This window comes from Gorilla gorilla, chromosome X, assembly GCF_029281585.2.
Source record: "Gorilla gorilla gorilla isolate KB3781 chromosome X, NHGRI_mGorGor1-v2.1_pri, whole genome shotgun sequence".
NCBI lineage: Eukaryota > Metazoa > Chordata > Mammalia > Primates > Hominidae > Gorilla > Gorilla gorilla.
In genome coordinates, this window is record NC_073247.2 from 146193527 (window position 1) to 146207874 (window position 14348).

The 14348-nt window shown below is 36.7% G+C and overlaps 1 protein-coding gene across 2 annotated transcripts in view; it reads left to right on the forward strand.

Moving 5' to 3' along the window:
- The window catches only part of PHF6 (PHD finger protein 6), a 55736-nt gene extending 42608 nt beyond the window's left edge, over window positions 1-13128 (forward strand). For both annotated transcript variants that reach the window (XM_004064888.3, XM_019019724.2), the window contains exons 9-11: window positions 1509-1642; window positions 9535-9664; window positions 9996-13128. In XM_004064888.3, the coding sequence (XP_004064936.1) occupies window positions 1509-1642; window positions 9535-9664 (264 nt within the window). In that variant the 3' untranslated portion in view covers window positions 9996-13128. The remainder of the gene's footprint in view (window positions 1-1508; window positions 1643-9534; window positions 9665-9995) is intronic.
- Window positions 13129-14348: the final 1220 nt, after the last annotated feature.

A 14348-nucleotide genomic window follows, 5' to 3' on the forward strand; every position in this document is an offset into this window, starting at 1 on the left:
ATGTCGGTTATTTCTAGAAATTAATTTTTAAATTTTTTGGGGGGGAAAATTTTCAAACATACCGCAATTGGAAAGCCTAGTAACATGTATCTATCCATCATCTTGCTTCATCAGTTACCTAAATTTGTGGCGCTTGTTTCATATAGGCCTTTTATTCTTGCTGCTTGAAGTATTTTAAAGCAGACCTCAGACTTCGTATCACTATACCTCCATGTAGTTGAGTATGTATCTCTTAATAATTGGACATTTTCTTACCTAACCACAATGTCATTATACCTTACAATTTTTTTATTTATTTTTTATTTTTTTATTTTTTTGAGACAGAGTCTCACTCTGTCGCCCAGGCTGGGGTGCAGTGGCGCGATCTCGGCTCACTGTAACCTCTGCCTCCCGGGTTCAAGTGATTCCTGTGCCTCAGTTTCCAAAGTAGCTGGGATTACAGACATGCACCAACACGCCTGGATAATTTTTGTATTTTTAGTAGAGACAGGGTTTCATTATGTTGGCCAGGCTTGTCATGAACTCCTGACCTCATGTGATCCACCCACCTCGGCTTCCCAAAGTGCTGGGATTACAGGCGTGAGCACCCGGCTAAAAATGAAACTTTCGTAACAGAGCCTGTAGTACTGAAAAAAGGAAAAACCACTTTATCATATTATTCAGAGCAGTGTTGTATAATACAGCTAAAGTCCAAACAGGTGACTAAGATAACAATTCAATTATCTTGCCAACTTATTGTTTACCTCTGTACCATTGAGGATTGGGGTAAACACTAACCTAGCATTTCCCCCAAGTGTGCTTCAAAGGAAGTTAGTCCATCAAGATGTTCCCCCACCCCTCCAGAGATAAAAGGGCATCTAGATTTCAATAAACTTGAAAACTGTTTACTCTGTGCCCCCTCCCTTGGAGAAAAGGCTGTGAGAAGTCCTGCAATAAAGTGATCTGCTTAACCTATCCTTTCTCAAACTTATTTGACTTGAAACCCCCTTTTCAACAGGTACCTTTTAATCTCCGAACATTCTTCAGGCAAGGTTTATCTAGGCCAAACTGAGAAGTCTTGAAAAGATTTCAGCCCCTTTAGTCTCCCTCTGTACTTTTGTCTACTGGTAGTGATTCCTCTGTGGGAGGATTGCTTTTCTGGTTTCTTATTCTTTCCCCTAATCATAATAGGAAAGGATCTGATCTTAGGGAAGAAAAGAAGCCAACCACTAAGATATACAACATCATTCTTTTTGTGTATTTGGCAGCACTGAGGAGAATCTTATCTACATTTAGATGTCAGACCTGGGATGGTCAGTAGTTTTTCTAATAAGCCGGCAGTTTATAAATGTTAAATAAGGGAAACATCAGGGGATGACAATATTAGAGGGCTTATCAAAGTATGGTTTAAGTTGCAGCATTATTTCAGTTATATGCTATGTGATAATTTCAGTGTACTCTTTTTCAATAGAAAATAGCTGCTGTTTTCTTGAAATACTGCTTACGATTATTTCTCTTTCCTTATACAGAAATGTACACTTTGCAGTCAGCCTGGTGCTACTATTGGGTGTGAAATAAAAGCCTGTGTTAAGACTTACCATTACCACTGTGGAGTACAAGACAAAGCTAAATACATTGAAAATATGTCACGAGGAATTTACAAGTAAGAAAACAACAGTTGTCTATTTCCCTAAACATGTTAGTAACCGTCCTTAAATAGATGACATTAGTTTACTCAATCTCTGTTCTTAAGTGGTGTTTAGTTAAGTATAGAATACTGAGCACATTATGTAAGGAATGAGTACTACAATTGGCATTTTCCTCTGACTACATATCCCTGGATTAGCATTCATTCATCCAATATTAGTTAGGCTTCCTATGTGCCAGCCATTGTGCTTGAAGCTGGGCATATGCCAGTGATCAAAACTACATACACTGGGCCGGGTGCGGTGGCTCACATCTGTAATCCCAGCACTTTGGGAGGTCGAGGCGGGTGAATCACCTGAGGTCAGAAGTTCGAGACCAGCCTGACCAACATGGTGAAACCCCGTCTCTACTAAAATACAAAAATTACCCAGGCATGGTGGCAGGCACCTGTAATCCCAGCTACTCGGGAGGCTGAGGCAGGAGAATCGCTTGAACCCAGGAGGCAGAGGTTGCAGTGAGCCAAGATTGCACCATTGCACTCCAGCCTGAGCAACAAGAGTGAAATTCCATCTCAAAAAAAAAAAAAAAAAAAACACTACATATACTCTCCTCATGAAGCTTACAGTCTATTGGGAGAGACCTATTATTTAAGTGGCCAAATATGCAATTACAACATAGCAGCGTAAGTGTTCTAAAGAAGTTACAGAGTGTTATGAGAGCGTATTAAGAAGGAAGAGCTAACCTAGTCTGTAGTGGGGAGTATTTAAGAATGTTCTGAAGGAAATAGTGCTCAGCTTTAAGCTGAGATATTAAGGACAAAGGTGAGCCTTGGTGGGGGGAGGTATTCTGGGCAGAGAGAACAGCATATGCAAGAGCCCCGGGTGAGACAGAAGCAGAGGTGGAAATGGGGAGATGTGTTAGGAGGCTAGTGCTGGTGGTCCAGGTGAGAATTATTGGTAGCTTAGAATAGGATATGGTAGACAGAAGGCAAAAGATTCTCTTGAGAAGATGGTGAAAAAGTAAAGTATGAAGATTTGGGATTGGGGGTCACCCTCTTTTTTATGGGTCTTCCACTTACCTGTGCTGCCTTGGGCTAGGTGGTGTTAATGTATATCTGTAATGGTTCCATTTGTTTAATCGACTGGAGTATAAGTTGGTAGGGACTCTTGAAGTTTTGATTTGCCGTCCAGAGTTGTAAAGCACTTCCTTACTCTCACATGCCTAGAATCCAATAAACCAATGACTTCCGGGTCTAGTATTCTGTGTAAAAGACAATGTACACAAGCAGTCACCAAGTCATTTGGGTGCCTACATAAGGCGCTATGCTGTATAATAAAATTTGCCAAATTCTGTTTAATAATAAAGGCACAAATGTTTTCAAGTGAGTTCTATAAAGCCTTTAAGGAACAAATAATCCCAATGTTATTTAAGAGGTCCAGCACATAGCAAGAGATGGAAAACTTATTGATTCATTCTGTAAAGCTTACATAACTGTGGTACCAAACCTAACAAAGATACGTTAAAAGAAAAACAAACAAACTGTAGACCAATCTCCCTTTTTTTTTTTTGCTTTGAGACAGGATCTGACTCTGTTGTCCAGGCTGGAGTGCAGTTGTGTGATCATGACTCACTGCAGCCTTGACCTTCTGCCCTCACGTGATCCTCCCAATTCAGCCTCCCGAGTAGCTGGGACTATAGGCGCATGCCATCATGCCCAGCTAATTTTTTTTTGTTTTGTTTTTTGAGGAGGAGGAGGGGTTTTGTTATGTTGCCCAGACTGGGCTCAACTCAGTCTTCTAAAGTGCTAGGATTACAGGCATGAGCCATGCCCAGCCACAATCTCACTTTTATAAATATACAAAAATTCTAAATAAAATATTAGTAAATCAAATCCAGCTCTGTATTCTAAGAATTGAAAGACTGTTCAGGCTGGGCACAGTGGCTCACACTTATAATCTCAACACTTTGGGAGGCTTAGGTAGGAGGATTGCTTGAGGCCAGGAGTTCCAGATCAGTGCGGGCAACAAAGCGAGACTCTCGTCTCTATATAATTTTAAAAATAGAAAGAAAAAAGACTGTTCAAAATTAGGAAATATATTAATATAATTTATTAGAATTAGTAGAGTAAATAATCTTATCACCTTCCTTATAGATGGTGAAAAGACATTTGATAACATTCAACATCAATTTCTGAATTTTAAAGTAACGAGTGCTCTTGGTAAGCTAGGAATCTTAATAGGTGTTTATGAGAAAAACAACAGCAAATAACTTATTTATTGTTAAAGTGAAGGAGCAATGGTTCTTAACCAGGAGTGAGCCTCACAATCACTGTGGGGTGGATAAGGCCCTCTTTTAAAATGTTCATGTCTAAGCCCTACCTGTAGAGATTTAAATTTAGTAGGTCTGGGTTGGGGCCCAAACCATGCACTTTTCTGACTCCCCAGGTGATTCTTATGTTCCCCTCTAATTGAGAACCATTAGACTATACTTTAATTCAGATTAGGAAGAAGACAAGGATGCCAACTACTAGCATGACTTTTAACATTCTTCTAGAGGGTTAAGCTGATGCAAGACAAAAAGAAAGAGGCCCAGTGCATTGACTCATGTCTATAATCCCACACTTTGGGAGGCCAAAGCGAGAGGATTGCTTGAGGCCAGGAATTCGAGACCAACCTGGGCAACATAGTGAGACCCCATCTCTACACAACATTTAAAAATTAGCCAGGCAAAGTGGCACACGCCTGTAGCCCCAGCTATACAGGAGGCCCAGACTGGAGGATTGCCTGAGCCCTGGAGGTAGAGACCAGCCTGGGCAACATAGTGAGACCCTGTCTCAATTTAAAAAATAAAAGAAGGCTGGGCACAGTGGCTCACGCCTGTAATCTCAACACTTTGGGAGGCCGAGGCTGGCAGATCACGAGGTCAGGAGTTTGAGACCAGCTTCGAGATCGCCCCACTGCACTCCAGCCTGGGCGACAGAGCGAAACTCTGTCTCAAAAAAAAAAAAAAAAAAAGAAAAGTGTATAATAAAATGATCAATATTTGTTAAAGTGTATAATAAAATGATCAATATTTGTTATTCATATCATTGTCTACCAAGAAAATTCAAAGGAGTCAACTTTGAATTTATTAAAATTAGTAAGAGCTCAGTAAGATTGCTGAATATGAGATGACTTTTAAAAAACAATTCCAGTAATAACTAGTTAGAAAATGTAAAGGAAAACCACCTGCCATACCCCGCCAAACACACGTACACTAAAGATGAATTTTTTCCATTTAAAAAAAACACACACAAAGCTTTGTTTTGGGGTGTGGTTGGGGAGACAGGGTCTCACTCTGTCACCCAGGCTGGAGTGCAGTGGCATGATCACGGCTCACTGCAGCCTCGACCTCCTGGGCTCAGGTGATCTTCCCGCTTCAGCTTCCCAAGTAGCTGGGACTACAGGCACACGTGACCATGCCTGGCTAATTTTTGCTATTTTTTGTGGAGACAAGATTTCGCCTTGTTGTCCAGGCTGGTCACAAGTGTCCTGGACACAAGTGATCCACCCACCTGAGCCTCCCAAAGTGCTGGGATTACAGCTGTGAGCCACCATGCCTGGCCAAAAATTACATTTTACAAAGGACTGAAATGAGTGGTGAAATATATTATGTTCCTTGATAGAAAACTCAGCATCAAAAGACACCTATTCTCACCAAATGTATAAATTTAGTACAGTTTTGATCAAATCCAAATTTTTTGGCAGTTTTATTTAGAAGGCTAAATGTGATATAATTTTCACTTTTAATGGTTGTGTTTACCTTATATAACAGAAAAAAAATAGCAGCTTAACAGGATAGAGGGTTGCTTTCTCACCTAAAAGACATGCAGAGGAAAGCAATACAGATGTGGTAGGCAATTTTTCAGTGTCATCAAAGACCCACATCACCATCCTTCTGCTCACCCCTCCTTAAGGTCTCCTTCCACATATGTGTGTGTAGGTCTCCTTCCACATATGTATGTGTATGTTTTTGTGTATGCAGAAAAATCTCTAGAAACATATTCAACAAGCTTAATGGTTATATTACTTCTCATTAGTTGCATAAGGATGCAGGAGAAGAGGCAAGTTTATATTCTCCATGATAGGATTCTGTGGTGTTTGAATATCTTCATGAGAAGTATATTATTATTAAAGTAGCCCGTAACATTTTAAAATAACAGACTGATTTTAAATATCCAAAATCAGATTGTATGGAGAATTATTGTATTTAAAAATGTAACTTTTAGATGATTTTTTTATAATAGTTTTAAATGGAAAATATTTAAATATTTCCATTTTCATTTTGGAAGAAAAATGGAAATATAGATGAGAAAAAATACTTAATGTCAACTTTAACTCTACCATGCAGAGGTAATAATTTTAAATCTTTTGGAATGTTTTCTCTTAGACGTTTATGTGATTATGTGTGTGTATTTATAAAAACAAGATTTTCTGCTGCTCTGCCTATGGGGTAGCCATTCTTTTATTCGTTTGCTTTCTTTAAAAAAAAAAAAGATTTTCTTATCTATGCTGTTTTATAATCTCTTTTCCACTTACTAGATCAGAGACATTTTTGTGTGACATTAAACAATTTTACATCTTGTTTTTTGTTTGTTTGTTTGTTTGTTTTTGAGACAGTCTCACTCTGTTGCCTAGGCTGGAGTGCAATGGTGCAATCACAACCCATTGCAGCCTCAACCTCCCAGGCTCATGTGATCCTCTCACCTCAGCCTCCCAAGTAGCTGGGACCTCAGGGGCACCCCATTATACCCGGCTAATTTTTTTTGTGCAGACGAGATTTCACCATGTTGCCCAGTCTGGTCTCAAATTCCTGGGCTCAAGCGATCCACCCGCCCCAGCCTCCCAAAATGCTGGGATTACAGCATGAGCCATTGTGCCTAGCCTACATCCGTTTTAATGATTGCATAATATTCCATCATATAGGTATATCAGTTTATTCTATTGGTTCCTTTTTCAGACATCTAGGTTGTTTTTGCTTTTTAGCTATTAGACAACCATATTTCAGTGACAAAACAAAAATATTTGTACTTGGATCCATAATGATTTGAATTGCTCTTTTTCTTTTCTCCCATTGAGATGTGTTTCTGCAATCCATTTGTAATGTGGATTCCAGATAGACACAACTGAGTTCAAATGAGAGCCCATAGGTGGGTAGTTTGGGGAGAGAAGAAGCGACAAATAAGAGGAAATGCAGGGAGGAATATTTCTGAATGAAGTGGCTTCCCTGTCTCCTAACTATGGCTTTTCTTCCTTACCAGCCCTTTCTGGGTCCTGACTGTATTCCTATTCAAAGGACTAGGGAGGGATAGATAATAATTTTTATTTATATTTATCCTGTTTTATTGTCTTTATTGTATTTTTAACTATTTCAATATGGATTTTTTTTAAATGTCAGCCTCCCACCATAAAAAATGGAGTTCTGTGACAGCAGGGACCTTGTTTGACCAGTTGACACCTGTAACCTTAGCACCTAGACTAGTGAAGGCCATATAAGGGCCTATGGGAAATATTCTGCAAGTAAAAAATAATCCCGTAAAATAATTAAAAGTTGCTCCAACAACAAAGCACTTGTCCTGTTAGAGGGAACTTTCTATTAAAAAGACGATTTTCAAATGTAAGCAAAAACAGAATAGTATAACAAGTCCTCATATCAGCAGTTAGCAAGTTATTGCCACACTTGCTTTATCTATTGTTTATTTTCCTGAAGTATATTGTTTATTTTCCTGAAGTATATATATTAAAGCAAAATCCCAGATGTCTTGTCATTATATAATTATTATTCCATTATCACACTTTGTAAAATTAACAATTATTTCTTAGCATCATCTTATACCCAATCCATTTTCACATTTGCCCAGTTGTATAAAAAAAATCTCATTTTAGACTTAATTTGTTGAAATCTGGATACATGCAAGGTCCATCCATTGCATTTGATATGTCTCTTAAGTCTAAATACGGACATACTTGTCCCCTTACTTATTGAAGAGCCTCGATAAATTGTCCTAAGTCCCACATTCTAGATTTGTCTCTTTGCCATTTCATGATGCCATTTAACTTGTGTCTCTATCCCTCTCTCCCATTTCTTGTAAACTAGAGGTTGGTTCAGAAGTTTAATTAGATTCAGGTTATATTTTATGGGAAGATTATTCGTAGGTGCCATTGTGTAGGAATCTCACTCTTGATATTTAAACTCATGATTTAAAAATTTAAAAAGAGGTAGTTCCCAATGTGTAGTATTTGAAGTGTACAAATTCTCCCTAGCTTTTTGAAAGTTATTGAAAATGTTTTAAGACTAAAAAGAGAAATAATGAACAAAACTAGATTAAAGTCAGTTGTTATTGTTGTCCACTGTGTCCTGAACCCCACCCCTGCCTTTTATTCTACTCAAATATTAGACCTAGTTTAGATAATCTATTTGTAACATGTGAATTCCTAGATGATTTTTTTCATCTATTGCTGACCACAAGAGGGCATCCAGTGAACATGTTCTAAGCATTCTTCCATTGTCGTCTTATGTATAATAGACATAAAACTGAGGAATCGCCTTACACTCATAGGTGGGAATTGAACAGTGAGAACACTTGGACACAGGGTGGGGAACATCACATACCAGGGCCTGTCGTGGGATGGGGGGAGGGGGGAAGGGATAGCATTAGGAGATATACCTAATATAAATGATGAGTTAACGGGTGCAGCACACCAACATGGCACATGTATACATATGTAACAGACCTGCACGTTGTGCACATGTAACCTAGAACTTAAAAGTATAATAAAAAAGAAAAAAAGAAAAAAAAAACTGAGCTCAAATCAGCCTGTCCTTGTTTGATTGTCCAAATCACCTATATTACAGTTTTTATTTAAAACCTAATGAATTTTAAATATACAATCTGTATACCCAAATAAAAGGTTAGAACCAAGCATGATATCAAATTAGCACTCCAGAGATAACTTTCCAGATTTAAAGGGGAAAACCTACCTTTACAATGGAGATAGCTGGTCATCACCACTACTTTAACCAAATGATCAAACATAGTGTCACCCAGTAGCAGGACATTTTGAAATTAGATACCTCCTGAAATATGCAGGATTACCTACAGAGTGTCTTGACTGAAAAAGAAAAGCTGAACCTGAAGCTAACCAAGCCTTTAGACCTTATTCCCAGTGTATAGGAAATACAGGGCGAGAGAGAACCAAATAAAACAGTACCACAATTAGACAAGTCCAGAATTTGCTACAGTTGACAGACTGTCTGGTCTAATCTCATCCTAAAAAGTCAGTGTCGTGTAAAAACAAGAAGTTGGAAGGACCAGTCTAGATTAAAAGAGACATAGCCAAATGCAGTGCCGGAAAACTGTTGGATGGCTCATGTAGGTATTCCAGTGAAGGCTAGGATGCTAATAATGAAAAACCATTTGAAGAGTTTGAGTAAAATTGTTTCATCAAATGTGAGCAGAAGGCAGCAGTATAGATAGAATATATATTTCCTGAAATGTGATTTTAAATTAAATATATGAAACAAATTTATAGAATTTGATTATTTCATCAATATACCTGAAGGTTGGTATTTTTAAGTTGGCCAAAACTTTGCTTTTAATCTCATTGGGCAAAGTGAGGAATTGCTTTATGATAACTGTCATCCTAAACCAGAGATTTTGTTTCAGATGAACTTTTATTATCTCAATAATAGTGTGTTTTCCTATCTGTTAGATTAAAATGGGTCTGTAACTAATTGGGGAGTGTTTTTTAAAGTGTGGATGAGGAAACCCATGTTTTAAATGGGCACTAGCCTCATCCACTAATGTTGGCAGGAATGTTCATCAGCAGTGACAAAGCATTTTGAGATTTTTGTCTTTCATCATTGTAGACTATACTGTAAAAATCATAGTGGAAATGATGAGAGAGATGAAGAAGATGAGGAACGAGAGAGTAAAAGCCGAGGAAAAGTAGAAATTGATCAGCAACAACTAACTCAGCAGCAACTTAATGGAAACTAGGTATGAAAGTTAATTATATGGGATCTGTTGTCAGGATACAATACACACTGATATATACATGTTGAAGTAATGGTATGCAGTGAGATTTTTTTTTAATCCTATTATGTTTAGTTAAGAGCATGTTACTAAAATGCTGAGGATTTTGTAGGCTTGCATAGTAGTTGTTTTTTAACTAGCTGATTTTGTAACCATAAAAACAAGCTATCTGCTTTATCAGTAAGTGTAGTTGTAATGTCAAATCAATAAGATATTCACACTCCTCAATAACATTATATTGATTGTGTTCCCCTCAAGCATCATATTTTACATTTTTTTATCATCTTTTAAACAGGTTCATGGGACAGAGTTAGAAAACTGGGAATGAATAAGACATCCATAACTACTATTCTTTTTTCACTGTTTTCTAAAATCAAAAAGGGTTTGTAACTTTTTACTGCCCAACTCTTAGATCCTTCATTGAACTGCCTAAAAATGTCTTGTTTGTTTTATGAGCCCTCACTAGAAGGCTGAGTTTGACATGTTAATATTACGTAGCTATAGTTTGCAGTTTCTGGGAAGCAATTGAAACACTATTAACCCTGTGTATAGTGTCAACAGTTAAAGCAGACAAAACGAAGTAAGCTATATTTCTGGACTGAACAAAGTTCTGCTGTTTAGAGCATTTAAGTTTGTTTAGTGGATCCATACTCAAAGGAAAGCATAAGCAAATTTTCCTTTACAATGCAAACATGCCACTCGTGGCAGCACATGGTAATTTGTGGATTTTTTTTTCATACTCAAGTAATGGAGGCTAGAAATGAAGAGAACCTTCTTTTTCTCTTGACTTTGACAGCACATGCTAAAAATCTCTTCCAAGAAGTATGCTAAAGCTTTTCATTTGGTTCCTGTTAAAGTTGTTCTCACTGACCAGCATGGACTCAGGCAACTGGTAATGATAAGCTATGAGCTCCAGTGCTTTTGCCAAAATTCTCTTGACAGCACACCTCCTCTCTTTCCATGTTATACAAAGGACTTCTGGCAAAATGATTGAGTCCTTCAAGTTTAAACTAACATTTGGCAACAGCAAATAAAACGTTTTTAAGATGTAAAGAAAGGGTTACCGCTTGCTAAGGACTTCAGACACCATGTCCGAAACCTGTTCCTCTCAAGTGCCCTGTTGTGTGGAACACTTCACATATTGGCGCAAAGTACGTAAGGAGGTCTCATGTGCTGTAGGAGTAAAAAAGTCTTTGCATAAAACAGTATTTATTTTTACTTTCGTGACCACTATTTTAGAAACTTTATTTAATATTTTAATGTTTTCAGTCATTGCTTTGGTTATCTATAAAATAGGCTTTTGTGCCCTACTTTTCTTCTTGTAGGGCTTGGTGGTGTTTTATCGATTGTCAGAATTGTTTTTGAAAGCGTAAGAACCCAGCTTTTTAGAAAGGATTTTCACACTGGCATTTCTAGGTAGTGATATTTTCTTCCACTTACCTGCTGAAGCACATTTATGCATTTCTTTATGGCAAAACCAAATAACTTTAGTTGTGGTCTGCCTGATACTACCATAGCACCTCAGTACCAAGGGGAGGGATTTTGACTAGTTGAATTATTAAGCCACCACAATAAAGCAGATTTTTAAATAAGAAATAATAATGTTAACTTGACTGTACATTGAGATATTCTGCAGCTGATAGAGCAGCATTTTAAAAATGTAACAGGTGGAAAATTACACTGTGCTTAATGACTGATTTTTTTTTTAAACTGCGAGTCCCTTAAGATCACGTTTGTCAAGTGTGTATTCACACATTTACTTAAATCAAGGGACTCAATGCTTGCTTTTATTTTAACCATCTTTTACTATTTTTAGAAGGAAACTAGCTTTAGTAGTGGGTTGCCCTATATGTTTTCTCTTTTTGCTCTTAATATGCTATTGGGTTTTTGTGTGTATGTGATTTTCAAAATTCATGACTTGAAGTGCAAGGACAGATCTAGATGTTTGTTTACCAAGCTATGTGACTTCTCCCAAAGGATCTGTACTTTCTTTCCTTACAACAGCTTGAAAATCATTATTTTAAAATCCTTAAATCACTGTGTCTAGATCATTTTTTACATTGTGTGCCATAGACTTACCCATGGGACAACAGAGCTCCTTCATTTTTGGACAACTACTGTAATCATTTTTTTTTTTTAGGAAAAATGGAAGGTGCCGGGGGTAATCATGGCCAGTCAATAATTATATAAAGGAGTTCAAATACTATAGCTGTCAGTTGATGAATTTGTTATGTAGTAAAATGTATGACTTTGTATGGGTTTCTTCAGCCCTTTTTCTGCCACTAGCAACCAGAATAGCACTTTACCTTTTGGTTGGCTAGATAAGTGGCTGACTACCTGTTTTTCTCACTGTGGTGTGATTGGCTAAACAATCTTGCATTAAAAATTCAAATGTAAATTGAATTCACATGAAAAATCATGTTTGGTTGTAAACCTCCAATGTTTTGATTCTCTAATCATGTTTTTGTCACATGCTGAGTAAAAGTGCCTTACAATGTAAAAATTGTACAGTACTTATGTTCCCAAGTAGCATCATCATCTTCTGGGTAGTAATTACATTGTGGTATTAATATTTAGAAAAATGGACCTCAGCAGTGTATTTACTGTACATCTCTTAAGTCCTTAACTGTAGTTTTAATAAGCATGACATTATTTGATAAGTATATAACATTTACATCATTTCAAAAAATACTGCCGTTACTGTCTTTTATGCATATTTTAGCCTGAAATTTTGAAGCGTCTTTTTTCTTTCTTTTTTCTTTTTTTGTTTTGTTTTTTTGTTATTGATATTAAACAGTGTAATCTTTGCAAGCGTATATTGAAGATTATTCTGGAGCATTTATTGCCTTACCAGAAATGTTAGTAGGAAATGTTCTTTAGAGTAGAAAGATAGACTTGAGTTTCTATACTTTTAAGAAGAGCTCTTTGTTCCTGGGGGAGGGGGGCAGGGGGTGAATTTTACTTTCATCTCAAGTTATTAAAAACCCACAACTGAAGTAAATTTTATTTCAAGAATCAGCAGTTTTAGAATTTCAGATAGTACTTGCTCAGAAGTACATGCTACTCAAGATATTAAGAGATAACAAGATCTGTAGATCTGCTATTGAATCAGAATCTGTGTACTTGAACAAATGTGTGAATCTCAAATATCTCAAAGCAAAAGAAAAAGTGTTCTAGAGTGTTGTTGCTTTTTTAAAAAAGCGCTGAAGTTAGACCAAGGTATACAGTTTTGTTCTAACAGACATTTAGGTTAATTGTAAAGATAAGGAATGCATTATGGGTCAAAAATCAAACATTCCTCTCATGTTATGTATATTTTGTTCCTGTTATATTGGCTTTATTTTCAAAATTGTAGTTTGTAGTATTAGTTTCCTTTTATTGGTATTCTTGCATATACTATTCATTCAATAAATGACTTATGACTTTCATATTTGTTTGTCTTTTTTGTGAAAGTGTATACTGAAGCTTATTTGATAACAGCAATAGTATTGTGTTCCTTTTAGTCTTGCTTCATTTCAGAGTAAAAATGCCTTAATAACTTTTCATTAAACAAGTATGGGAGGAAAAAAAGTGTGAATTTGAATTCAGTTCAAAGTTTCACAATATAAAAGTTTTATCATGGAGAGAAACTGCAATCTTGTAAGTACAATCGAACTGCATTACACTTGGTTTTTTTATTACATGGTTCAGATGCCCATCGTTTAAATCAGATCCTCTGAAACCTAGTTAGAAGGTTATTTTGAAAATAAACCAAAACTCCTAGTACAATTTATCAGATTGGTAATATGGGTGCAGGATTAATATCCTTGTCATAAAGGGATTTTACCTTATATCTTTAAATGTACTCCCATTACCATGGACAGTGTGCTTCTAGTACAGTGCTCATATATTGAGGTTTGTCACAGCCAGGGCAGAAATCAAGTTGTAATTAGTAGGATATGCTCATTCCATACACACAATTCCTAACCTGCAGAGTGGGGGAAAAAATCAAGTAACATGTTCTAATTAACTCCGGAACATAGGATAGTGTACTTCACTGCAAATGTTACTTAGTAGTGCCTGGCACATATGTGCCTGTGTGTGTTTAAAATCCATTATTAAGTCTCATTTTAATTGCCACCAATTTTTAAAGTCTCATTTTAATTGCCATAAAAATATGGAGATGGGAAGTTATGTGCTATTCTTTAGCGAATTGAAACTATTTAAGCTGGTTTTTGTTTTTGTTTTTTTTTCCAGCTGCAGTCACCAGCAATTGCTAAGGTTACTCCAAAGGATGGACCTGGTAGAATTTCTTAGGAAAATTCTATGGCCAGCAGATGGCTAGTTTATCTTTTTAAGAGAAAAACCCAATCCCTTTTATGTTTACATATTAGACTAAGTCCTCAGTTGTGTAGGCAAAATGGTGCTTTATACATCAACCAATGTTACATAATACTGCCTTGTTCAGATAATGAGGTAACTAAATATTAATGATGTAAAGCAAAAATGTATTTGTGATTTTTATTCAGAAGATGAAAACTATAAAATAACCAATTACTGTACAAGTTAATGGTGGCATTTGGAAAGTGTTACATGATAGCAGACATGCTCTACATAGGGTCAGTGTACTGAAGTCAGTCAACCAGACCTGCATCCTTGTCAAAAGACA